This window comes from Ricinus communis, chromosome 3 (assembly GCF_019578655.1).
Source record: "Ricinus communis isolate WT05 ecotype wild-type chromosome 3, ASM1957865v1, whole genome shotgun sequence".
Taxonomy (NCBI): domain Eukaryota; kingdom Viridiplantae; phylum Streptophyta; class Magnoliopsida; order Malpighiales; family Euphorbiaceae; genus Ricinus; species Ricinus communis.
Genome location: NC_063258.1, coordinates 26126514 through 26152178, shown reverse-complemented (window position 1 = coordinate 26152178; position 25665 = coordinate 26126514). Strand labels below are relative to the sequence as shown.

At 34.2% G+C, this 25665-nt stretch overlaps 4 protein-coding genes across 9 annotated transcripts in view; 3 read left to right on the top strand and 1 right to left on the bottom strand.

The window, feature by feature from the left end:
- LOC8275880 (nuclear pore complex protein NUP205) overlaps window positions 1-11143 on the top strand; it is a 28396-nt gene extending 17253 nt beyond the window's left edge. The window contains exons 27-45 of one of the 2 annotated variants that reach the window (XM_048371729.1): window positions 1001-1093; window positions 1168-1281; window positions 1398-1568; window positions 1645-1700; window positions 1781-1853; window positions 1945-2135; window positions 2243-2363; window positions 2443-2520; window positions 2949-3113; window positions 3643-3807; window positions 3888-4025; window positions 6243-6386; window positions 6643-6765; window positions 6866-6961; window positions 7070-7207; window positions 7308-7408; window positions 9552-9671; window positions 10107-10239; window positions 10848-11143. In XM_048371729.1, coding sequence (XP_048227686.1) covers window positions 1001-1093; window positions 1168-1281; window positions 1398-1568; window positions 1645-1700; window positions 1781-1853; window positions 1945-2135; window positions 2243-2363; window positions 2443-2520; window positions 2949-3113; window positions 3643-3807; window positions 3888-4025; window positions 6243-6386; window positions 6643-6765; window positions 6866-6961; window positions 7070-7207; window positions 7308-7408; window positions 9552-9671; window positions 10107-10239; window positions 10848-10931 — 2304 coding nt within the window. In that variant the 3' untranslated portion in view covers window positions 10932-11143. Of the gene's footprint in view, window positions 1-1000; window positions 1094-1167; window positions 1282-1397; window positions 1569-1644; window positions 1701-1780; window positions 1854-1944; window positions 2136-2242; window positions 2364-2442; window positions 2521-2948; window positions 3114-3642; window positions 3808-3887; window positions 4026-6242; window positions 6387-6642; window positions 6766-6865; window positions 6962-7069; window positions 7208-7307; window positions 7409-9549; window positions 9672-10106; window positions 10240-10847 lie in introns of those variants that run through there. The other variant, XM_048371730.1, reaches the window with a different exon arrangement.
- A 2326-nt stretch (window positions 11144-13469) lies between these two features.
- Window positions 13470-16035, top strand: LOC8275882. Its single transcript, XM_002524444.4, has 2 exons — window positions 13470-14320; window positions 15048-16035. The coding sequence occupies exons 1-2, from the start codon at window positions 13703-13705 to the stop codon at window positions 15405-15407; spliced, it is 978 nt and encodes a 325-aa protein (XP_002524490.1). The 5' UTR covers window positions 13470-13702; the 3' UTR covers window positions 15408-16035.
- A 385-nt stretch (window positions 16036-16420) lies between these two features.
- LOC8275883 lies at window positions 16421-19037 on the bottom strand. 2 transcript variants are annotated; one of them, XM_015722564.3, is made up of 9 exons: window positions 18879-19037; window positions 18592-18728; window positions 18247-18319; window positions 17998-18080; window positions 17704-17742; window positions 17280-17350; window positions 17101-17215; window positions 16809-16937; window positions 16421-16672 (listed from the first exon to the last, which is right to left on the bottom strand). In XM_015722564.3, exons 1-8 carry the CDS (start codon window positions 18922-18924, stop codon window positions 16863-16865), a joined length of 639 nt encoding a protein of 212 aa, XP_015578050.1. In that variant the 5' UTR covers window positions 18925-19037; the 3' UTR covers window positions 16421-16672; window positions 16809-16862. The 2 variants fall into 2 exon arrangements, with proteins under 2 accessions (XP_015578050.1, XP_002524491.1); XM_002524445.4 differs by having other exon boundaries at window positions 18592-18719; window positions 18879-19031.
- A 79-nt stretch (window positions 19038-19116) lies between these two features.
- LOC8275884 (protein BUNDLE SHEATH DEFECTIVE 2, chloroplastic) lies at window positions 19117-22244 on the top strand. Of its 4 annotated transcripts, none has more exons than XM_002524446.3 (5): window positions 19117-19333; window positions 19431-19525; window positions 20285-20348; window positions 21016-21112; window positions 21975-22244. In XM_002524446.3, exons 1-5 carry the CDS (start codon window positions 19273-19275, stop codon window positions 22051-22053), a joined length of 396 nt encoding a protein of 131 aa, XP_002524492.1. In that variant the 5' UTR covers window positions 19117-19272; the 3' UTR covers window positions 22054-22244. The 4 variants fall into 4 exon arrangements, with proteins under 4 accessions (XP_002524492.1, XP_015578019.1, XP_015578020.1 ...); XM_015722533.2 differs by having other exon boundaries at window positions 19122-19333; window positions 19431-19540; XM_015722534.3 differs by having other exon boundaries at window positions 19132-19333; window positions 19428-19525.
- The last annotated feature ends 3421 nt before the right edge of the window (window positions 22245-25665 follow it).

Sequence of the window (25665 nt, the reverse complement as noted above, 5' to 3'; positions counted from 1 at the left end):
TTAATAATTCAGGATGTAGAATATATAATTCAAATTTTTTTATATGTTATTTTGTAAATCTAGTGTGGCCCTCCAAATATTATGGTCTAGGTCTTCCATTGTGCATATTCTTTATATTATGCGAACTTTTCATGGACTTGTTGCATGTAGGGCCTGTCTACTCTGTGGTTAGTGTCTTATCTTTTTTAAATGTCTTTAATTGCAGTTTTGTGCTTCTATACTAGGATGGTTCCTTCTTATTAGTTACGATATTTTATAGGACTTCCTGATTTTCTATTGCATCTTTGTCAGTTGTACTTCTTCAGTTTTTTCATTTATCTCTCTTTATCAGTATGGAACTGGCATGATTATCCATCCATTATGGATGTGTTTAGAGGTCAGATTTTCCTATGTCCCACTATTTTAAATTGTTAAATGGGCTTGGCTAGAACTCATTCCCAAAAGCTAGCTCAAAGGAAGAGGGTGTTCAATTCACATGTATACATCATAACAACCTAGTAACTTAGCAATGTGAGACAAATACAACTTCTAACACTCTCCCTCATGCTTAGCGTCACGGGCAAATGGGCCAGGTTCAGACCTATTATTGCAGACAAAAGTCTGGCTCTGGTACCATGATAAATGGGTTTGGATAGAACACATTCCTAAAAGCTAGCTCAAAGGAAGAATGTACCAATTCACGAATATACGTCATAACAACCTAGTGACTTAGTGATTTAGGATAACTACAACTTCTAACAAAAATGAATGTCTATATTTCTTTGTCTATCGTGGGTACTTATAGGATGAAATGAAGAGTTAAAATACACTTGTTTGCCTTCGTTTATTCCACAATTATGCACTATAAAGAAAATGTCTTGCTTCACAAGAAGTATAACAATTATTATCAAGATTTAGAGAAGTATCAGTGGCTTTTTATTTTGGAGTGAGCACTGCTTTTTCATTGTTTTAGTGCTAAAAAATTGATTACCAGCTGTTTTTTTTTTATAATAAAATTCAGGTATTAGAATTGCTTGAGGTGGTCCAGTTTAGATATCCAGATACTACTGTGAAGCTTTCTCAGATCGTCTCTAATATGAAATATGACTTGCTGGTAAGATCCTATTGTTTGAAACTGCTGCTCATATTGTTTCTTGTGTGAGACCTTTTATTATATTTGTCCTATAGGCAGAGGACATACTTGAAGATACAACAGCATCTGGAAAGGGCAGCATCTATTATTATTCTGAGCGTGGTGATCGTTTGATTGACCTAGGTTCTTTCCGTGACAAACTTTGGCAGGTCCATTTCTGTGATTAGTTAGTCCCCAAGACTGATTCTTTGTAATGTTTTTCCTAAAATTCCTCGCTTGGAGACTTTCATAAAGGATGCTGGTATTGATTTATATTTTTACTCAGAAATTCAATTCAGTGTATCCCCAGCTGAGTAACTTTGGCAGTGAAGCTGAACTTAATGATGTAAGGGAGGCAATTCAGCAGTTGTTAAGATGGGGATGGAAGTATAATAAAAACCTTGAGGAACAAGCTGCCCAACTTCATATGTTAACTGGCTGGTCACAGATTGTGGAGGTCCACTGTCTTTCTTGGATTCATTTTGATTGGTATATCTTTATGCAGTGGTTATCCTCTAACTCTAATTTTTCAGGTGTCTGCATCAAGAAGAATGTCCTCTTTGGAAAATCAATCTGAAATTTTATATCTGTGGGTACCTTGTCATGTTGATATTTAATCTTCACTTTCTTTGTGGATGCTCTTTGATTGCTTTCTCTGGTCATGAGCAGGGTTCTTGATGCCTCTCTGAGTGCTTCTGCTTCTCCAGACTGTTCTTTGAGGATGACATTCATATTGAGTCAGGTATGATTTATCCATAACCTCCTTAATATGTTAACTCAGGCTATCAACTTTAATGTCTAATGTGGTTTCGATTCTCGTGAAATGTTCCTAGGTTGCACTTACATGCATGGCTAAACTACGTGATGAAAGATTTCTGTGCCCTGGCGGTTTAAATTCTGATAGTATCTCAGGTCTTGATATTTTAATGGTGAAGCAATTATCAAATGGGGCTTGCCATTCTATATTGTTTAAGCTTATAATGGCAATTCTGAGAAATGAATCTTCAGAGGCCTTAAGAAGACGGTATGGTTTTTAATTAGGAATCTGGTGCTGTTATTCCAGTTTTAACTTGTGGGGTTCTGACTCTGTGTGTGTGTGTATACACATGAATATATTTTGGGTGTGTACAGCCAATATGCCTTGCTACTTAGTTATTTTCAGTATTGCCGGCATACACTTGATCCAGATGTTCCAACAGCAGTTCTGCAATTCTTGTTGCTTAATGAACATGATAGTGAAGATCTCCATAAGGTGTGTAGGTCTTACAACTATGTTGATATTGTTTTTTTGTCATAAATTTATGAATTATGATCTGTTGTCTTGTTTCCAGATTGACAGAGAACAGGCAGAATTAGCCCGTGCTAATTTTTCCATATTAAGAAAAGAAGCTCAGTCAATCTTGGATTTGGTAGGCATCCTTTATTATCATTTCAATATGGAAGCTATCTAAAACATGCCGAATCACGGATATTTAAGCTAATGTTATTATGAATTTATGTGGAGAGATGGTGATGGGAGTGGGACTGAGATTTGGCTTGACATAAAAAAATTGTTTGTTGGAGAGGCTATGACTGCTGGCTTAGTTGTTTACTCTCTTTATCTTTTCAAAACTCATACTGACTGAATTGTGGTCCGAACTTCAAATTACTGCTTATGCCAATCTTTTGAATAGAAATTTGAATTTTTGTTACGTTTAATCACTACTTTGTCTCAAGCTGCTGTTGTCATCGTAGATGTTATGTTTCGATTGTTTTGTAGTGCAAGCCCATGTGTTACCATGACTATTGCTCCTATTGTCTAACCTCTGCTTTCTTACTGTTTGTTCTTAATCTTCAGGTAATAAAGGATGCAACACAAGGCAGTGGACCAGGGAAGACAATAGCACTTTACGTCCTTGATTCATTGATTTGTATCGACCACGATAGCTACTTTTTAAGCCAATTTCAAAGTAGGGAATTTCTGCGTGGTTGCCTGATGAGCATCAGCAACGTTTCATATCAGGTGTTGCTTCACCACAATATCTACCGATTGATGGGCAGAATATGTTTCTAATTTTAATATTTTACACTAGTATGAATCAGTTCCACAAACGTGAACTTGTCAATTCAACAATCTTTTTCTGATGAAGATTAATTGCATAACAAGAAAGATATGTTCCTCTTATTTGTGGAGCAGTTTATCTAGCTGAATTGATGTGTTTGTTAGGGAGTCCGTATGTCAGGAGACATCTCCACTTAGCAAAAACAAATTGTTAGGGAAGATAATGAATGCATTTGTCTGTATATATTCTTAACATGTAATGGCTATTGTTCTGATCTTTTATGGTCTCTTAAAAATATGTACTTGAATTGGCCCTTTAAATACTTCAACATGCTCACTTCTGTAAACATAGAAAGTTGCTACCAATGCTAGTCCCATCTAAGCAGGGTCTTGGGAGTAACCTTCTTCATTTTTTCATGAAGTGGTTGCCTTGAACGCTTGCAATTTATTCATGCTAGTTGGGCTGATATATCAGTGTATTCTTTTCTAGGATGTTGGGCATTCTCTGAACTCATTGCAGCGAGCATGCACTGTCGAGGCTGAACTGGCATTACTGTTGAGAATTAGCCATAAGTATGGAAAATCTGGGGCCCAGGTTTTATTTTCCATGGGTGCCTTGGAGCATATCACTTCATGCCGGGCAGTCAATTTACAGGTAATAATATTGTTTACCTGCCCCTAGTCCTGTTTTCTTGCACTCAAGATCATATAAACTAAAGTTAAATTACCTAGCAGGTAAGTAAGAGGCGGCTTGATTCAAAGCTTCGACGAGATGTGGCTGTGGATATTGACAAGCAACGGATGATCGTAACTCCGATGTTGAGATTGGTGTTTTCTTTGACATCATTGGTGGATACATCTGATATTTTTGAGGTTGGTCTTTCTTGTTTTATGCAATTGCTTGTAATTTTCTAGCAATGATAAATTTGGCTGCCCCAATTCGAATGGGATTGGTTTTACCCTGTTTAATGGGAGGAGCAGGTAATGACATGACTGCTCTGAACCTGCACCATGCATTCATACCTTGTATCTTATACATAAGTCACCTTTCTCATACTGAAGGACTCACCAAGTTGGGTAAAAGATTTGGTTGGGCAGAGTGGCATTATTAGTCATATGTTCTTTACTACAATTAAAATTTTTCTTTTTCATGTACCTAATTGAAAAGAAACCACAATTGTGAAATTATGCACAAGAAATTTAAGGGTATCAGAACTAACACTTGGTGGTACCTATTTAGGCAAAACCGGTACACTTTTGAGGACTCTGAACTTCTTAACATTTTTGAGGATGCATTAAAAGTAATACAAAGATATTCAAGTAAACATAACTATATTATTGAAATGAGTTCAGAATGCAATGTAAGTTCAAATCTGGGCAAATTTGTTTCAAATAACTATAAGTGTTACTTTATTTTATTTGCTTATCCAACATGATTGACTTTTGCTATATTAGTTTTGTTTTCTACCTTTCCCTGGTTTTTAGAGAAAGATTCGTTATCCTTTCATTCTAACACATTCATCCTTTTGAATTAAGAAATAAATAAAGAGAAAGAAAGTGATTATACCATCATATTAAAAATGGCATATAATGTACTTCAGTTACTAAATAGTAATTACATATCCACTGATAATTCTTTTTTCTAGATAAGCCAATTGGAGGACTACATATCCTTCAGCTCTACAATGTTAGATTTTGCATTCTGTAATTGCGAGCTTGAGTTTATTTAACTGTTGAGCCTTGTTGTGGCTGCTCAAGGGTCATCACTCTTGTCAATCAAGTTCGTTCTGCAATTTTTTTGAACAGTCCATACTAAAACAATTGCACGGTGAACTTGTTCGTGAGCCTCTATAAGCTGAGCTATACCTTATTTATTGCCGTCTCATTATCAAGCACACCATTGAAAATGTAATTTGTTAACCTAAATAACAAAAATTCACCTTTTCATAGAGCCAATCATCAAGATCTTAAGGGCCTGTTTACTTGTAGAGAATTTTTTCCATTTTCATGTTCTAGTTTTTAAGGAAAATGAAATCTTTTTATTTTCATAAAAAATTTGTAGAACATATTTACTTTATAAAAAGCATTTTTTTTTTTTCTACTTAGGTAATATTTTAAGTATAAAGAATAGACGTGGAATAAATAAAGTGAAAACTCGTTTTGTTTCATTTAAAAACAAGTGATTTCTTATGTAAAGAGAACCATAAAAAACATGTTAAACTTGTTTTGGAAGTTCTTCAAAATTTAGCTATTATTTTGAAAACATAAAAACTATTTTCTATTTTCATTTTAGAAAAATATCACAAATAAATACAAAGTTCTATTTTCTGTTTTCATTTGAAATTTTTTCTAGAAAACTATGTCAGTTTTCTATAAGTAAACATGCCCTAAATATTTTACATCTAGTGCAGTTTGTACTACTATTCTTTTATTTATTTATTTATTTAGTAATCTTCTCCATTCTTTTAATTTTAACAGTTTAATTCTCTTTTTGCACAAATATTTCGCTTGAGGTTTGTGTCAATGCTTTCATTCGCACTTGCCCTATATGCACACACATAGAATTTAAAGTGGTTTGGTGCAAGTACTCCATCAAAATAATTATCCATTAATAAAAGAAAAATATAATCACTAATTCTATATGAACAAACACTCACTAGTATTTACATCGTTGCACATGCAATTAAACTTACCTTATAAGAATTACCTTAAGTGCCTTGCTACTGCGCACTTTATATGAATGCACCACTCTACTGCACTTCACACCATACGTACTACTACGCCGCCAATGTCTAGCTAGTTATAGTGCTTGACGGGAATAATGCTAATACTTGCAAGCCATCACCTAATATGCCAACTTGCAATCTAAGTGCAACTTCAAATGCTAATATCCATGTGCTGACAGGAAGCAGAATAAATTCATGCATCAAATCTACAAGTAGATTTTGTGGGATTGAGCTAATAGACTTTTATGTGTTAAATTCAAGTCATATATAAACATGTATTTATGTTAAAATGGATTTGTTTGTGCATGTTTCTATGTTTGGCACACAAATGGGTCTGAGTTGAGTTGTATTGTGCATGTGACAGGTGAAGAACAAGATTGTTCGTGAAGTTATAGATTTTGTTAAAGGACATCAATTGTTATTTGATCAAATTCTTCGGGAAGATATTTGTGAAGCTGATGATTTGGCAATGGAGCAAATCAATCTTGTTGTTGGCATACTTAGCAAGGTAAGTATCATTTAAGAACAGGAAACTGTACAATGAAATACTGAAACAAACTGGGTTATCTTTTCAGCTGTTAAGGTATAGTATTATTCATGTGACTATATGTCTGTCAGGCACTGAGATCTATTAATGTGAATGGCTCTCAAATAAGCCATCTCCTTGTCTATGTTCTGTTGCAGTGTTTGTTAGTAGTTTTTCCCTTTTCTTCTTGCAGGAAAGCCAATCACATGGTTCTGAAATGTTCTGTCTTTGTCTATAGGTATGGCCTTACGAGGAGAGTGATGACTTTGGTTTTGTTCAAGGTCTTTTTAGTATGATGCATGCTCTTTTCTCTTTAGAGTCGGAGACACCCACTTTGGGCAGATCGGTACAATCTTTAGAGGTATTACAAGTCTCTTTTGAAGAACCACTTTAAACAGAGTTCATATACACTTGTCAATTGTTTTTGTAACTCTTTTCTATCATGACTTAAAAATTCTCAGAATAAGAGGACGTTGGAATTGAACTCATTCCAGTTATGCTTCAGTCTAAGCTCTTATCTGTATTTTCTGGTCACAAAGAAATCTCTGAGGCTCCAGGTATTTTTGCAGACATTCAGCACTACACACACACAAAACACACATGCGCAACACAGGTGCCTAATGAATAAAAAAGATAACCCATATATGGTCAACATGATGCGGCAGGTTTTGGATAGCCCTCTAGATTATCATTCTCCTGCTGGGATGCAGCTGCCCACTTTGTCTTTGCTTGGTTCTCTTCTTAGTTCTGTGACAACTTCTCTTGAAAGAGCAGCAGAGGAAAAGTCCTTACTGTATAATAAGGTGTGATGGCACTAAACAGAAGAAGATTTTCTAGAGATTCATATTGCTTTCATCTTCTTTGGCCTTTAGTAAAAAATGCTAAGTTTATTTGTTTTTGCAGATTCAAGATATAAATGAGCTATCAAGGCAGGAGGTTGATGAAATTATTAACATGTGTGTTCGGAGAGAATGTGTATCATCAACTGATGATATACAAAAAAGGTACATATTTTGCCTTTTGTTTAATTTACTCTTTCATTTTATGCACACATTTTTACTTTTCAGTAGGTCTGTCACATATTTCTTGCAATGCATTATATGATAAGAGAAGATAAAACTCTGTCATTTATATGCGTGCATAAGATGCTATGCTGGGAAATTCACTCAATGCAGTTGTTTAATGTTTAATTATGAGAAATGGGCTTGAGTAGAACTCATTCCTAAAAGTTAGCTCGAATGAAGAGGCTGTCCAATCCACTTATATACATTATGGGAAATTCACTCAATGCAGTTGTTTAATGTTTAGTTATGAGAAATGGGCTTGAGTAGAACTCATTCCCAAAAGCTAGCTCAAAGGAAGAGGCTGTCCAATCCACTTATGTATATATATATATATATATATATATATATATTATAATGGGCTAGTAACCAAGCGATGTGGGATAAATACAACTTCTAACACCCTCCCTCATGCTTAGCTTGACATGCAAACGGGTTGGGTCCAAACCCACCATAAAGGCCGGCTCTGATACCATGATAAATGGGCTTAGATAGAACTCATTTCCAAAAGCTAGCTCAAAGGAAGAGGGTGCCCAATCCACTTATATACACTATAACAGCCCAATAATCAAGGATTTGGGATAAATACAACTTCTAACGGGTTGCTTAGTTGTTCTGTTTGAAAGTGTATATGCTAGAATATGAAGTTGACCTCTCTGTTCTGTGAAGAATCTCTATGAATTGGAGTTTTGTAAAGATTCTTGCATTGTTTTGAACCCTATGGTACTTTTGATGCAGGCCATCCATCTTCAAAAATACAAATGTTAATTGTGCAATGTGTTTAATGGGAGTTGACTTCCTATTACCCTCCATATGGATTGTAGACCTTGCTGAGTGCAGAAAATACTCGTAGACATTGTTAGCTGATGGGAAAAATGTATGTTACATCAGGAGATGTTTTATATGGGTTTTGGCATACAGAGGAGTATGTATTAGATACATAAATCTGTTGAAGGATCTGGATGAGTTGGCAAAACATTTCCAAGGAAAATCTCCTTGGTGTATAATGTTTGCAGATGGCAGAGTGTTGAAGCAGTTATCTGGCATGTGTTGGCAAGAATTTAATGTTATAGGGGAGCATCTTAGAATCTGGGATTTCAAGTTAAGTACATGCATTATAATTTTAGTAGTAGAGGAAAAGTGATTGAAGTGGCTAGCCTGGAGGTATAAAGGTCCATAGTGGCATACACTTCAATTTCCTAGGTTCTACTGTAGAGAGATGAGGAAGGGATATGGATGTCAAGCAGGATGGTTAACGTGGAGAAGCGTGAATGAGTTTCAATGTCTTGTATGATCTCAAAATACCAGCCATGTTATGGGCAAAGTTTTACAGCACTCTGATTCTACTGGCTAGGATGTATGGTAGCAAGTGGTAGGGAGTGAATGAACATGTAGACAATATTAGCATTGTGAAAATGAAGAGATTAAGATGGATGTGCTGAAATATAAAGATCTATTGAATAAGGAATGATTACATTGCAATTGGATGTGGCACCTATGGTGGATAGGATGAGAGAAGGGAGATTGAGATAGTTTGCTCACATGCATTTTGTGCTACAAAATGCATCCACATCAAAGATTAGTGCACTGAAGTTGTAGGAGACAAGTGAGGGTTAGACCTATAATGATGTGAAGAGAAGCAACAGGAAAGGATTTAGTTGACTAGATTTTCTTTTCGAAGATGTGACCCTAGCCAACCCCAACTAGTATGGGATCAGACTTAGCTGAGTTAGCACTGCCTACTTTATTTGTAAATCTAGTTTTGCTCCACAATCAGATTATTGTTATTTTAATTACTTTTAAACTTTCTAGTGTTGGGATGTGATGTTTTATGATTGGTTTATTATTTATTACATTTTCCTTAACATATTCTCTCAACTTGTTTCTGCAAGTTGGTAATATACAATACAGTCTTCTGATTGTCTATGCACTAGGTATGTAATCATTCTGATCAATGTCTTGTAATTAAGCTGTTCATTTCAGCACTCTGATGAAAGTGATCACCAATGGCTTCTCACCTTCTTACCTGGCTTCTAGTACTGTTTCAGAAAAATCTTTATGATCAATGGTTTCTCTTATTTTACAGGAGGTATATTGCAATGGTGGAAATGTGCCAGGTTGCTGTCAATAGAGATCAGCTAATTACCATATTACTTCCACTTGCAGAACAAGCGCTAAATATTATCCTTGTTCACTTTCAGGACAGGTGTGTGCGTGTTTTTTTTTCTTATAATTCTTCTTATTTTAATTTTCCCCCTCACCTCTCTGTTACACGCAAATATTTGGTGGTAGATATTGGAGGCTGTCATGAAATATTGCTGTAATATCTTCTGCAATTTCTATTAGTGGGTGTTCAGTGCATTGCACTTTTCGCATTATGAGCTTTGGGATGGTTAGATGTATTTACCCTTGCTTTGGCATTGTCAGCATTCTATTTCTGTTTTTCGAACCCTGAAGCCCTAGTCACATGAAGCATTCTTTTGGTTTTACCAATGTCCAGTGTATTTATGGGTTGGCTTGAACTTCTTATTGTGACATGTGAAGCCTGTCATACTATTTTGCTTAGGTTGACTAGTTGGTTATTGGCAGATTGGTTTAGCATTGCAAATTAAAGTTATAATTGATTTGTGGTTCTTGGCAGCTTTGTGACAGCTGATACTGGTGGAGTAATGAAAGCAATTACATATGGTGCAAAATCTGATTCTAGACAGGAGACGTCTTTGTTATATGGAAAGTTGATTTCCACTTTAGAACGACTTGAACTATTAAGTGAGGTATGCTTCTTGCTGGAGTTTTATTTCAGATTATAGTCGGATGGGCATTCCAATACCTGAGATATTGTTGGTTTGTAGCATGATTATGGCTGCTGGTTTTGTTAGGATTAGGATTGTTTGCACTAAAACAATTTGAACCAAGGAAAGTCGAGAACATAGAATCTTTGATGAATTGAATCAAGAATTTAGAAGTGGTCGTTTGAGTTAATTTTTCTATTTAGTCACATACATACTATTCGTTCAAGTAAAATGGAAATTAATCAATCCTGGCACCTCGTCTATTTTTCCTTTTGGGCTTTTTTTTTTTTTGTGCGTGTGTATAAAGGTATAAGATTATTAGCACTACAGTCAAGCCTAAACACTACCCAGGCACCTAACTCTATTCTGGATACTTAACCCCAAAAGTTCAACTGCTTAAATGACGCTTTAGAAGGCTGCTAAATACTTCAGTGACTTCAAAGGATTCAGTGTAAACCAGCTGCCACATATGACCATTGCGGCCAAGATTGGCTACTACTCCTCATGTCCCCAATTAGTTTATATGCATTTGGCTTCTAGTATTTTGGACAATTTTCACGTTTATTAACAGCTGTCACCTGTTACTGCAGGATAAGATCAGCCGCAATCTTAAGGTGTTCCGTAGATTGGTAACATCACTCAAAGAAAATGCAATCCAGAAGCTGTCCTTGTGAGTTCTCAGGAAATGATACTCTTATTTTATCTGTAAATTTTAGGTCATATAGGAATTTTGTCCAGAAAAACATGTCAAAATTGGGCATGATTGCTGTAAAATGTGCTGTAATATTTGTCTGTCAAAATAATTTTGCTTTCTTTTATTTGTGCTCAAATTAAAAGCTATTTATTCAACTCCTCGGCGGTGATGCAGCTGTGTTCCTGGTCTTAAGTAATCTTGGTGATTTCCTAATTTGTATGTTTATGTTATTGTTGTTCGGATTAAACTATTAATACCCTCGGCCATGTCATAGTTTGCCTTTGAAATGGTAGATGATAATAATTAGATCTTACTGTTCTAGGGTTAAAATTATTTATTAAATAAGAAACTGAATCATATTTCAGAAATTATTTTTTATTTCATTTTTATGACAAACCATGCGTGGCTTAAGAATCTCATTAGTTGGTCATTTATTTTACATGGGCTCATCAGTATATTACAGTTAGGGGAACTGAATAGCCGTATCGAAAAATACCATAACCAAAACAACTGAAATTCTTTATAATCGAATTGAGTTGTTTCAAATTTTTTTTATTATTACGGTATGGTACTGGTTTTTTAGTAAAAATTATATTATAATCGTATCAATAATCGATCCGTCTTGTACTGATTTGGATCAAATCGTATAACTGAATTTTTTATATATATTTATTAATATACATATTAAAAATAACTATAATACTATAATGTACTTTATATTTTATAAAAAATATAAATTATATATTAATATATCATATAGTATACTGATATTAATATACATTCTCTAATACTAAATTTATAATTTATTATTTAATAACTTAACTTTAATATATTTATTTACCACATACTACAAATCTACCTTTAAGAATTAGAATACACTATTTTCCTCTTTAGAACACATCGCCGTAGCTCTCATTTTGCAATTCAGAAAGATAAAATTCTAAATTTCTGGACAAAAAATCAAAAGGAAAAAAGAAGAAATTTGTTCGTGTAGACGTTTTTCTCTTTAGGACATACAGCTGCACATTTCAATTTTCAATTCAGAAAGACAATATCTAAAGTAAATTTCTAGACAGAAAATTAAAAGGAAGAATGAAGGAATTAACTTGCCTAGACGTCTTCCTCTTTAGCACCGCGCATAATTGGCTTGCAGAAAGGCAGAAATAAGAATTGGCTCGCGTAGACGTCTTCCTCTTTAGTGCTTTCTTTCTATAACTGTGACGTTGTTACTCAGTCCCAGGTAATTTTTTTTTATTTTTTTATTTTTTTATTTTTATTTTTTATGAGTAAATTGTTGGCTGTAACTGTGAAAAATATTTATTTTAATGATTGCCATCTGCAAATTATTTTTATGCTAGCAGTAACATATATGTTAATAGTTTGTATTTGAACATTATATGAATTATTGTACTTGTAAGTGACTGAATTGCAAACAGGTTGTTCAAGAATGTGATGCAATTCTAATTCATATTTTTATGCTACAGGGTGGTAATCATATTTTCTCTAATTGTATTTGATTAAAGTTGTATTTTTTAATCTTTTAGAACCGAAAATAGCACCGAAGCGAACTGTATTTAACCGTAAAAATTGGTACAATACGATACGGATCATTTTATGTTTGGTACGGTACTGGTACCTTTAATTTTAAAAGAACTGAGTTTTTATATGATACTAGTGATTTATAAATAAACCGAATTGGACCGATCTATACTCAGCCCTAATTACACTGTCTGAGGTGGGACACGAACGCCAAGTATTTTTCATCCAAAATCTTCTCTCTTTTATCAAACATGTTGTGGGCATATTTTAACACTTTGGAAATGGGTTATTCATTTTATTTTATGTTGCTTGATTATGGATCAAATAGATGATTTTAGGAATTGTTTTATCCCTTTCGTGACTTTTTAAGTTTTCTGTTTTTCCTTTTTCCTATAAAAAAGACCTTTAGATAAAGAACAAAAGCACTTGTGAACAGTTGATGCCAAGTCATAGACATACAGTTATATGGAGAACATAATGAGTCGCTGCTGCTAAAAAACAAATACATAGTAAATATATATATTTTTTACTAAAACATATCTGGTTCCATAATTATAGTTTACAATTTAAACTTCGAAGTTCTTTCTTTTTCTTAAAAGACAAAAAAGGAAAAAACAATTACCGCTGAAATTCTGTCTAGCTAAAAAAGAAAATGATGTAAAGTAATCATCTGGTTCCATTATTACACGGTACATTAAGAATCTAAGATAACTTTGTAAAATAATAAAGGCTGCAATCCTCACGAAACCTGTTTTTAACTGGCTAAATAAAAGCAAGTTTGTCAAAGAATTTCAAATTGGAAATATTATATTTTACTAGTTTTTTTTTCCTAATTTTGTATAGAATCTATTAAAATTCAACACAAAAATAATAATTCTAACATAAAAAAAGCAATAAAAAATAATTATGATGCAATATTTTTGTCAGATCAGAAACAGCGAATTTTATTTGATAATCTTTGCCGATAGTGTGTGTGACTAACGTGGCTAACTCCCAATCCAAACCAACATAGATCTGTTCGTGCAGGATCTAGGCTCTCAGCTCTAAAACTGCAAAAGTTCACTGTCCATGTATACTTCCATTACTCTCACAGCTTACTCTCTACCCTTTTGATCCCATAATCCAGATCCCATCACAATTTTCCCCAGAAAATTTGACACCACATTGTTATCATTGAATCACCAAATTTTGCCAAAAATTATCTAATTTTCCATGGCAAATGCATGGAAAAGAGAAAACAAACACCCAAAATTATTTTCTTTAAATCCACTACTACTTCTTCTTCTAATTTCTCTCTCTCTTCTTCTTCTTTTCTTCTTATTTTCCTCTCATTCTCGATCAAACCCTAACCTTTCACTCTCTATCCCGAAACCCATATCCCAAAAACAGTCCTCTAATTACCCAATTGCCCCTTTTGATTGTTCCAAGTCTCCACAAGCTCATCCGGTAGTTGCTAACATTGTAGAAAACATAAAGTTCCCGTTTTTATTTTCCTTATCTGATTTTGGTTCTTTGCCTGATAAGCCTCACAAAAACATTGTCAGGTTGCTTAAAGGTAAGGCCTTTAGGAAGCCTGATATCTCAGCTACAATTCAGCAATTGTTGGAAGGGAAGAGAGGGGAAAATGGATTTGTTGTTGATGTGGGTGCTAATGTAGGAATGGCTAGTTTTGCTGCTGCTGTTATGGGTTTTAAAGTTTTGGCTTTTGAGCCCGTTTTTGAGAATTTGCAAAGGATTTGTGATGGGATTTGGTTTAATAGGGTTAGGGACTTGGTTACCGTTTTTGAAGCTGCCGTTTCTGATAAGATTGGGAATATTACCTTTTATAAGGTAATGAGTTTAATGATCTTGGTTTAATTAGATTGTTGGAATTTTGCAATTTATAAGATGTCAAATTTAAGTCCTGCTAATTAGTTACAAATGTACGTATGAAATGCTATAATAACATGGGGTTATATTTGGGTCCTTCGCTTATTTTTGTTTGATATATTTAGTAGGTTGTCATATGCTATATTAGATTCTTTTCTCTAAAGATCATAGTTTTTACATTTATCTTCAGTTCTCCTCCAGCAAAGGAGTCATTTCAAGAAGAATATCATTAATTAACCTGGTGGTCATGTTGTTCATGAGATGTTGCTTTTTTGGAAATAATCAAGTGCTGCTATCCATTTATAGTTAGTGATCAGTATTTATGTCTGCGATTAAGGAAATTCTCTAGGATTTTCAAGGCCAAGCATAGAGTTTGGTTGGTACGTTCGGATATATTTCAGTTACAGGATTCTCAGGAGTCAATTTGCCAGATATTATCTTGATAATGTAATAGATGGTTCTACATGGTTGTGATTTGAGAAATTCTTGAATAGAAGGTGCAGGAGGTTTGGGTTAATGTATCTTTTTGCTGCTATGAAATCAAAATATTTGTACCCTAAAGTCTTCTAAATCAGGATGAAACTTTCAGCTTTTTTGGCATATATTAATTTTTTTTTTTCATGCTATTTCATATGTTTTATGATTCTATCTGATGTACTGACCATCATAATCCATTTTAATACACCAGCTGGTTGGCCGCCTTGACAACAGTGCTGTTTCAGCCACTGGTGCAAAGTTGGCGTTCAAGTCCAATGAAGAAGTAGCGGTTCAAGTAAGGACCATTCCCCTCGATGATCTAATTCCAGACTCTGAGCCAGTTCTTCTGCTTAAAATTGATGTTCAGGGCTGGGAATATCATGTATTGAAAGGAGCCTCAAAGTTATTGTCAAGAAAGAAGGGTGAAGCTCCTTACCTAATCTATGAGGAGGATGAGCGGTTATTGCAAGCCAGCAACAGTAGTGCCAAAGAAATCCGGGACTTCCTCCAAAATGTGGGTTATCGACATTGCACCATGCATGGTACTGATGCTCACTGCACTAAGGATTAATGAAAGGTGATTTACTCTGCCATATGAAACAAAACCTAACCACAATACTTAGTTTCCACATCTTTACTTCCAAGCAGTGAAAAGAATTTGGTTGATTAGCTTCAGTTCATGATTCTTCATTGTTGTTCTGAAGGAAATTAGATATATCAATTATAATCAGGCCTAGATATCACTACCCCAAGAGTTTACATAATAGTGGTTAAAGGTGATGACGATTTGGATATTTGCTTTCTGCTGGTGCAACTGCTAATAGAATAGTCAGAGTAAAAGAACCATTCTCCAAAGATGCTGCTCATAAAGCTCAGATTCCAGAAAAATTGCTCGTCAGCTGATTAGATGATAAGTTTTTTTGTTCAGTTTTGTCGGTTGTGCATTTGGATTTTCCAATTATAATCTTTGATGGTTCTGTGATGCATAATATTCGTAATGCATACAGTCTGTTGCACTGGATTTCTTAAAAGAAAATCCAGATGATTCTTTGTAGGAACCTATTCTTTTCCGAAGTGTGTTCTTCCAGGAGAAAATTATTGTTGTTTGATCCCCACTGTGCGGAGATTGAATTCAACTGCAAATGTTAGTAATAAGATAAAATCTTTGTAAGGAATTGAGGTCAAATCCAATTGAATCAGGTGTCCTAGGAAGAAACTGGCTGGCAGCTAAATCCATTGCATGATATTTCTGAAATAAAAAAGAAGGGTCTTCGGTTTTAGATTTCTGGACTCGAAAACTTCCAGTCTCCAAAAGTGCATAAACGCTTCTGCAGGCTTCTTCGCCGGTTTACATGCAAAAGATGATTGGTTTGTGTGGTCCAGCAGCATCAGTAAAGAAATGGGGCAGGATTTGAAACAAGCATGGAACTTGTTATCGGAAGTGTCCTAATCCAAAACGAAGCAAGTCAAAAGCGTAGAGTACTTGTACATATTAACTCAAAATAAGTGGAAAGCGAAGAAAAATTCTCCGCCAACCAATAAACCAGAAGGTAGAAGAGACTGGCTTCTCCCTATGAGATTCTATTTGGAATCAAACAATGCCTGGTAATTGTTAAATCACAATTGTTCAGAAGAATACCCATCAATAATTTCTATATAGAATTTTTACTACTGATAGCAACAAGCCCTGTGCGATACGTAGAATTCCACTAGCTAAAATTGATTCTAAATTACAAAATGTATCAGGATATATAGGATATCGATGACTGGTTCGTACAATATTTGGCCAAAATATGTACAATTTCAAGCTTTAACCAGCAGAAGCAACATGCGATCCTGCAAGAAAAATAAGCTAAGAAATAAGAAAGAGAATATTGTTTCTATGGAACTTTTTTTTTAATCTACAAATACATAATGTTTATAAGATACTCTTAACTAAAAATTTGATGATGCTTTATGAATTCTATCATACCTCATTAAATATCAACCAGACTGCTTGATAGTTATGATCGTGAAAGTCAAGCTTTTAGGATTGTTTTGGTCCACTGGTTTTTGAGGGGCCAGCTCTCTCCACCATAACATCATAAAGTTGCTTACCATTCTAGTTACAACAAGAAAAAAAGTCACTGTCTTAGAATAGGAAACAGCTTAAAACCAACTCACTCACAGATACATGAACTGTTTCCTTATGTTCTATTGCTAATCTGTCAATGTATAGCAGACCAAATGCGTTTGACGGATTAAGATTTTGATGATATACTTACAAAAATAACTGGGAAGAAGTGTACTTGTCCTTCAGGTTTTGTTTGACTCTCTTTAAAATACACCAGAATAGGGAAATTTGGCCACCATAGTTCCCAATTCACAAATGTTGAATACCTGTAGTAAAATAAATATGTCAGTGACTGTCCACTGAAGTTGGATGGATCATAGGAATACTTACTTCCAACGGTTTTTTCCACCTACGAATACATTTTCACCTGATTCCTCAAGCTGGTCTCCTACTTTGACCTCCTATGAGCACATAAGACATGCTTAGGAGGTGAAATGAAGTATTAAAACGAAGCTGAATCAAGAATAATAGAAACTAGAAAAACAGTATAAGGCCTTTTTTTTTCTGAAATGGCCAAATATAATTGATGGTAATTAGTCCATAACAATTCATGTAGCAGAACCTATCACCTAATAGCCTGAGGCAACAAAAGTTTGGCATTTTAATGAAAAGATCATGCTACCATCTAAATATATGCGCAAAAATGAGGAATAATGCTGAGAAATTACTACATACACATATTATAAGAAGATCCATCTCTTGATTTAAACCGTCTTAGAGAATGAATACAATTCATAGGAAAACTGAAACTAACCAGAGCCTCATCATCAAAGACAAATCTCACTCTTGTTGTCTGAAAGAAAGAAACACAAAGTATTAAGCAGATCCACCAAGTGCCAACATATAGTAGCTTGTTCAACAAAATAACTTCAGTAAAAAGATTGGCTTGTCTGTAAATTATTTTTACTTCCTTACTAGACGAAAGATATAGTTAGATTGGATTGCAAGAAACTATCGTTTCACAATGAAAGACAGATTGGTCCAGACACTGTAAAAGAAAGTGCAGATTGGGATATCTACTGCTAAACCAATTTTGGTTAATAGTTACCTGGAACAATAAGAGCAATCCAAGGAGACCAACTGGTGCTGCTGGTAACAGATTATTGGAATATGCCAATCCACCAGCTAAACCTGATTTTCAGAGGAGTATACAGTGAGCAACCAGCCAACCACCAAAGGCAAGGACCCTAACAAATTTCATTTCGTTGCCCTCCACACAAAAAAAAAGTGAAGGCTTTACAACAGAAGATACCAATCAATATGAAGCATACACACACAATAGTTCTTATTTACAGACCGATTAAGACAACTGGTATTCGGTAATCCGGTTCAGGAATAACTGTCTCTCTCTTTTGTGCCTTCCTTCCAAGCTGTGCAGAACAAGAAAATAAGCTATGTTAAAAGACTAAGAACTAATCCATGTCCCAAGCCCAGTAATCTAGCTATCCCTGAGCACATAAAAAAGTCGAAATCAATCAATTTATGCAAAATTGAGAGAGTTGTGTTGCATAACACAAGCTTTATACATCCGCACCAATAGTCAGACTACCAAAATTGCATGAGATAGCGAATGGTAACTGTATTTTCAGTAAGCCACAAAAATGAAAATCATGTATATGTTGAAAGGAAAGGAATTACAAACCACTGAGACAATCACAACTCGGCCTCCGTGGGTTCTGCCAACTTCTCTACTCAAAAGACTTCGATTATGTATCACTTTGCCATAGAAAGAACTCTTCAAGTTCACTAGAAGTCCAGTCACTTCCCTATCTGCATAAACTAAAACATTCAAGGAAGTAAAAGCTTATAATTGAATACCCAATAGTGATTTCTAATGGATTCTTGCATAATTTAAACAGTGAATTTTTCTATAACCGCCGAAAAGAAGAAGGAGAAAGGAAAAAAGAACGAGACTATAAATATACTTACTTTGTGAAGGGAGAAAGCTAGCAGTGGATAGCAGAGCAGTAGCCATTTGTTTTGCCTTTCTGCTATTCAAAAGCAAATTTTCACATTTGTGAAGTACACCCTGAAATTTTGGTGTCAAAATGATTTGGTGACATTCATGCCCTTGTTTCAAGAAGAATATGTCATTAAACTCAGAGGGTATTTAAGTAAAATTTAAAGAAATTACTGTCTTCTTTCCTGCAAACTAGTGATGCCTTATCTGCTAATTGAGTATATGTGGGCTCGTTACCACCAAGTAAAACGTACGCAGGAACAGACGTTTTGCTCTCCTTTTGACTCCTTTTTTAGTTAAAGATTAGTCTTTTCACTCAAAAATCACCTCAAGAAAGAACCCAGATTAGCATTTCTCTTTAAAATGGTAACTACCATATGCTTTACTACTCCTGTTTGCTCTTTTGTGTCTCCCAACAGACCAGGTACCTCTCTTAATCAAGATTGATATTTGGGTATTCTTTTCTTCTTTTGTTGTTTTTGTTTTTGATTGCATTTTATTTATTGTGATGTTATTAGCAGTAGTTCTTGGGGATTCAGTTGCTGGGAAGGTTCTTCGAGTGAACAAAGTTTTCCAAAGCTCTAAAAGTAGTAAATTTCAATCTTTGGAGGTTAAGGTGAGCGCTGGAAAGGTAAGGGTTCAATTTCCATGACAATTCGATTAAACAATGGACAAAGAAAGAAATTTTAGTTCATGCACCATCTGAATGTTTCAAAGTTGTAATGAATTATATTATATGAAAATCATGGTTTAAAAGTCAGAAATAGGTGTTCATTCATTTTTCTTATTTGGCAAGTTATAGTGCGTGAATAGGTGAATTTGAGAAAGAAAATAAAGGGTTAGTTGGAGATAGCTATGAATGGTCATTCTGATAATCTGGGATTAAAGTGTTCATGGTGATTGAAGAGGATAATTGAAAGGCGATCTCGAAGGGAAATTGATGAGGTCAAGTGCTTCTGAGTGCTTGATGCCTATGTATGAAGTCGTAAAAAGATAAGTTTGCTGCTATAGTTAGTTTGGCAATACAAAACTTCATATGATGATACAGAAAGCTAAAATAGTATTAACCTATTAGTCATTTATGAGGGCAGTGGATGGACAATGCTTAATGGAAAAAAGTAGGCTAATTGGACAGTTCATTGCAAAAACGGTTCATGTTTTGGCTGATAAGTACCAGGGTCAAGGCTCTAAGAAATGCTGTGTTCATGGACTAATTTTAGATTAAAGAAAATGGCTAAAAGATTTCTATAACCAATTTTAAAATGAGCATGAGACATGGATTTTTTAAATTTGCAATTCATGAAAGCTTGATGTTCCCAGTTTTGTTGTTTTTGTATATTTTTGCTTGAAAGTCAATTTTCTCTTGGTTTGACAGGCTACAGACAGTGATAAAGGCACTAAACCAAATAGCATAGTCTGTGCTGATTGTGATGGAAATGGTACTCGATCTACCTTCCCTTGTATCTTCTATTCATTTGCAACAGTTTGGCAATAGGTACTATTAATACAAACTGCTGGCCATTAATTACCTGCAGCAGTAGAACTTCTATTTGCTCATGCTTCCTGCAGGAGGCTACTTAAGATTCTCATTCTCTAGCTATCTATTGCTGCTGTATTTTCAATATGGTGGTGCTGTTCGTAACATTCTTTGTATACTTCAAACAAATTTATTTGATTTCTGATTGATTTTTGCATACATATGATATGTATGTTCTATTGATGCTGATTCCCTCGTGAAGTGGTTTATTTGACAATGTCTTTAACTGCTATAAGCTTTGGAGGTATCAAGCACCAAAGCATAATAACTGATGTATTCTTTGATGCGACTACATTTTCAATGTGGTTGCGTGATGATTATCTTAATCAGGCAGATTTATCTGGTTTTATCGTGAACCTTCTATTCAAACTTTTGGCCACATAGAACTACTATGAATATATCTTTCCTAAGGATAATGTACACATAGATCCTGTCATTTGTTCCCAATACACCACCTGAATTGTCCTCAAATTTCACTGCTTGATTTGGAAATGTATTCTTTTCCAGTAAAACCATTAGCAGAAAATCTCAGCTCATAAAAAGTTTCTACCTTCCTGTCAAATTTCCAGGTGCTCTATTGTGTTCCCAATGCAAAGGAACAGGAGTCAATTCTGTGGACCACTTCAATGGACAGTTTAAAGCAGGCGGATTATGCTGGCTTTGCAGGTACTAGCAGCAGCAACTTATTCTTTAGCTATTTAGTATTGGGCTAGCTGTCAAGCATATAATTCTGAGTGTCGATGTCATTTCGTTGATCCTTAAGATGCATTTTAGCTGAAACTATCAGGGAACAGATTGTCGCATATTTTAGTAAGAGACAAAACATGGTTTTGGAATCAACGACAACTTAAGTTTCATCTCTATGATTCTTTTTCTGCCCCTGCTATCTTTTCATTCTCCATACACTACTTTATTTCCCTGTACAAAAACAAAAAGATGTGTACTAATTAAATCTTCTCTTCCTGCTGGAATATTCTTACAAATGCGCAGATAGTAGCATGCTTCCTTTCTGTGTATATGGGGAAATCAATTCAAATAAAACAAGCCTTTTTATGCCACCTATGCTTCATTATGGGCACATATGTAATTGATTAAAATTTAACCGAAGAGGACAATAACATTGTTACGCTGGCTCAGTCAGCCACCTTTTCTTGGGTATAGTGGAGGCCTTTATACAGTGAAAACTCTAGCTTTTATTCAGAAATGAAACTGTGAGATTACTTTGATAAACAAGATTTAGAATCTCTAGCCTTTTGTGTTGTATTCAAACTTAATGCACCCCATTACATAATTCCTGATAAAGACATGACATGTTGTACCTTTTTCCTTTTGGGGAGGGAAAATCACATGTGCAAATTTACAAGTCTTGAAACTTTGAAGTCTATCCATTATTCCTTCTTTTATCATGCTGAATCGGTCTCCAATCTGAGTGTCTTCCCTAGCTCCCATTGAATGTGATTGATACAATTGTTTCATTTTCCCTTTCATATTTCTTTTTTAAAGATAAACATATTCTTTTGCCTTGCAGAGGTAAACGGGACATTCTGTGTGGAAATTGTAATGGAGCTGGCTTTATTGGTGGCTTCATGAGCACTTTTGATGATTAAAAATCTTATTAGAACTAAATCTTCAGTGAAATGAGCCAGTTTTTGAAACTCATGATCTATTATCTGTTTTGTTTCGTTGAAATGTCATGCTCCAATTGTTGAAATTTTGTATTTGATTATGGGTCACAAAGTATGAAAATGTTTCATGCAGGTAAAATAAAAGAAAAAAAAAGTCGTATAGTTCTCTGTTATTTTCATCTCATAAATGCTGCCATGCCTTGAAGCTAGTGTCAAACTCCTTTATTTTAATTTGAGCTAGTCAAGAAGTCATATGCTAAAATGATGTGAAAACTACGTGGCAAAGTAAATACTGATCAATGCCCTTAAATTCAGCGTCCTGCCTTACTTCAGCAAGTTCTTAACATGTAACATTCAGCATACTATATTTGTTTCAATAAGACTGCAGAAGATTGAGAGACCTGGTTTATCTTAGTTTTTCTTGGCTAATTCATCAAGAACAAGCATGTCGTGGAATCGCACTCGTCTCCTGTCAAGCATTATACATTAGCTCTGATGCTCCCTGAAGTCTGTGGGTGGCTCGGCTCATGCTCGGTTTGGATAAGATCTAAGCTACCTTTTTTAATGTGCATGAATTTCATTTCAGGCTTACTCTCCCCGACCCTAACTGATCATATTTCTTTCCATTCTATCTTAAAATTAAATTTTTGTCGCATACTGCATGAAGATCAGTGTTCTATACTGCTAAACGGATCAGCTTATTGGAGAAAGCCTTTGTTTAAAGTGGCAACTTTTCATCCGACCCACTGCATGAGTCCGAAAATTGAAGCTTTAATGGAATAAGATCCCAAGCTTCTTAAGCTCTTGTGCTAGAATAATATGCACCAGTGTCAACATTATTTTACATTAATTTTCGTTGCACAAAGTCTCGATTACAAGATTGATAAGCAATTCTGGTTAACTGCGAAAGTGGTTGGCACATTCATTATTTTTTGATTTCACTCTACAACGTAGCCTTATTGTTTTATATCAAACATCAAATTATTTTTCAAATGAAAGGAAAACACAAATTTTTAAAGTAATTATTGGAAGAAATCCAGAAGGCTTTGAACGTGATAATGTTATCCTTAAAGAAACAATGCTCCCACTATATTGCAAATCGGTTGATATGTAAACTCTTTAAAGAATTAAAACAAAGTCACAGAATAGCAGTTGCAATAAACTGATATTTTCCGAATAATAGAGAGAATATGTTTCTGATTTTCTTTTTAGAAAAAAAAAGGAAAATAAGAAGTTGATTTCCAATAGCCTACAAAGTCATATATTTATAAACTTCTTATTGAATAAAAGCATCATTTTGCAATAGATACCTTATTGAATAAAGACACTCTTTCACAAAGACATTCTTTCATAATAGACACCTTATTGAACAAAGATACTCTTTCACAATAGACACAAAGGTATCCTTTCATAATAGATACCTTATTGAACAAAGACATCCTTTTGCAAAGTCATCTTATTTAGCAAATGCATTTTTAAACACTTCAAATTACTTTTAAACTCTTCAATCTTATTCTATTCCATATGGGACATACATCTCATTATTAACTATATCTAACAATTCCCCACTTAGTTAATAATGAATCAAATCATAAACAATAAAACTTTATGCTTTCGACTTAAACCTACTATTAGTATAAACACTTCAAGATTTTATCAAAATTGATAATACTGTAAATTGAGTTAAACCATAATTCGTATATAATAAGATCGGAAATGTCATTCATACAAAATTTTAAAAAAATTCTCTACATATTCACCGTGAACTTAGCACCACATTATGGCCTTATGCTACCTCTTAATTCATGAACACTTACAAAGAATTTATATCCAAACTCTTAATAGAAACCGCGGCACCACTTCTTGTATTCAAATAGGTGAAAAATCCTTGAAGTTTCTAATTAAAACTTTCTTATTCATAAGCTGAACAAATCTTCATTAAGAAGGCTATACATTCAACCTCTTTTCATAAGTACCACAAAATCTAGTACTTGCTAACTATCATTAATAACTTGTTTTTAACATTTAAACCTCTAGAATTGCGAAGCAATTAGAGAGGTAAGGTTCCCATTATCGATGACTTATTAGTTTGGTTTTAGACCCATCATACTTGTACTCTTTATCATATCTCTCGAGAGTGCTTTTGTTAATAGGTCTGCTAGATTTTTACTTGATCTAACATAGACAACTGTGATTATACCATCAGAAATCAGTTGTCTAATATATTCATGTCTTAATGTAATATGTCTAGATTTACCATTTATAAACTTTGCTAAACGCCCTAAACATTGTTGCTTGACTATCACAGTGCAAAGAAACTGCTGGCATTGGTTTTGGCCACAAATCTATGTCCGGCAACAAATTTCTTAGCTATTCAGCATCTTTACGCGCTGCTGCTAAAGCAATAAACTCAGACTCCGTTGTAAAATGAGTTATACATGTTTGTTTCTTAGAAGTCCAAGAAATAGCTCCACCACCTAAAGTGAAAATCCAACCAAACATTGATTTATTTTCTTTAACACTAGTTATCCAACTAGCATTTGTATAACCTTATAGTATTGCAGGAAACTTGTTATAAAACAACGCAAAGGATTTAGTCCTTTAAAGATAACCAATAACTCTTCCGATATTCAATACTAGGATTATGAGTAAATCTTGAAAGTTTTCAAACAATAAAAGCAATATCAGGTATTGTACAATGCATAGCATATATTAGACTACTAATGGCACTAGCATAGTCTAATTGACTAAAACAGACCTTCCAAAATGTTTTATCAATTTATTTGAAACATCAAATGGGTATTAGCTTCCTTAATTCCTATATAATTAAACTTAGATAGGACATTTTTTATATAATATAATTGACACAAAGCAAAACCCCCACTATGTTTCTTAATTTTAATCCGAATATGCTTTATAATTTGGTGTATAGTGACATTTTCAGAAGTGTGTAAAAATTTATTTCTATAATTATTCCAAGTGGGCAGCAATTTTACAATTACAGCAGCCACTTGTAATTGTTTAGATACTTCCACTTTTAAATCCTTAAATTTAGAAACTAAGACAAATAATTCATCAACTTGATCCATGACAGACTTATTATCAACCATTTGAAATTTAAAGAATTTCATACTTACAAATTTGTCCGTACCTTATTTCATCATCCTCACGCTTCTTTCTAGATGCTTTGATTACTTCACTTTTATCATTAGTTTTTATCATTAGTTGGTTCAAGAATTGCACGCAAATTTTTACTTAATAAATATGCAACTCCCAATTCAGTAAGAAGGAAAAGTAATTTGTCTTTCTAGCGAGTGAAATTGGTTCCATCAAAACGATCCAATTTGCATGCATCAGGATTGAACATCTTCAAAAGAACAGACTTTGAATCATTAGCCTCTATTGTGGTTTAATTTCTTTAAGATTATTGGCTTAGAATGTGATAACACTGTTCCTAAAGAAATTATGGCCCCACTATATTACAAACTGGTTAACAAGTAAACTTTTTAAAGGATTCAATAAAGCTACATAATAACAGTTGCAATAAACTGATATTCTTCCAAGAATAGTGAGAATATGTTTATGATTTTTTTT

What these genes read in the sequence shown, in the direction of transcription:
- LOC8275882 (XM_002524444.4), top strand. Translation starts at nt 13,703, where the DNA reads ATGGCAAATGCATGGAAAAGAGAAAACAAACACCCAAAATTATTTTCT. An exon ending in GGAATATTACCTTTTATAAG is followed by an intron (nt 14,321 to 15,047) that starts GTAATGAGTTTA and finishes TTAATACACCAG; the next exon opens with CTGGTTGGCCGCCTTGACAA.
- LOC8275883 (XM_015722564.3), bottom strand. Translation starts at nt 18,924, where the DNA reads ATGGCTACTGCTCTGCTATCCACTGCTAGCTTTCTCCCTTCACAAA. An exon ending in GAGTTGTGATTGTCTCAGTG is followed by an intron (nt 18,320 to 18,591) that starts GTTTGTAATTCC and finishes TGTTCTGCACAG; the next exon opens with CTTGGAAGGAAGGCACAAAA. An exon ending in GATTGCTCTTATTGTTCCAG is followed by an intron (nt 17,743 to 17,997) that starts GTAACTATTAAC and finishes TCTTTCTTTCAG; the next exon opens with ACAACAAGAGTGAGATTTGT.
- LOC8275884 (XM_015722532.3), top strand. Translation starts at nt 19,273, where the DNA reads ATGGTAACTACCATATGCTTTACTACTCCTGTTTGCTCTTTTGTGTCT. An exon ending in TGTGTCTCCCAACAGACCAG is followed by an intron (nt 19,334 to 19,427) that starts GTACCTCTCTTA and finishes TGATGTTATTAG; the next exon opens with CAGTAGTTCTTGGGGATTCA. An exon ending in TTAAGGTGAGCGCTGGAAAG is followed by an intron (nt 19,541 to 20,284) that starts GTAAGGGTTCAA and finishes TTGGTTTGACAG; the next exon opens with GCTACAGACAGTGATAAAGG.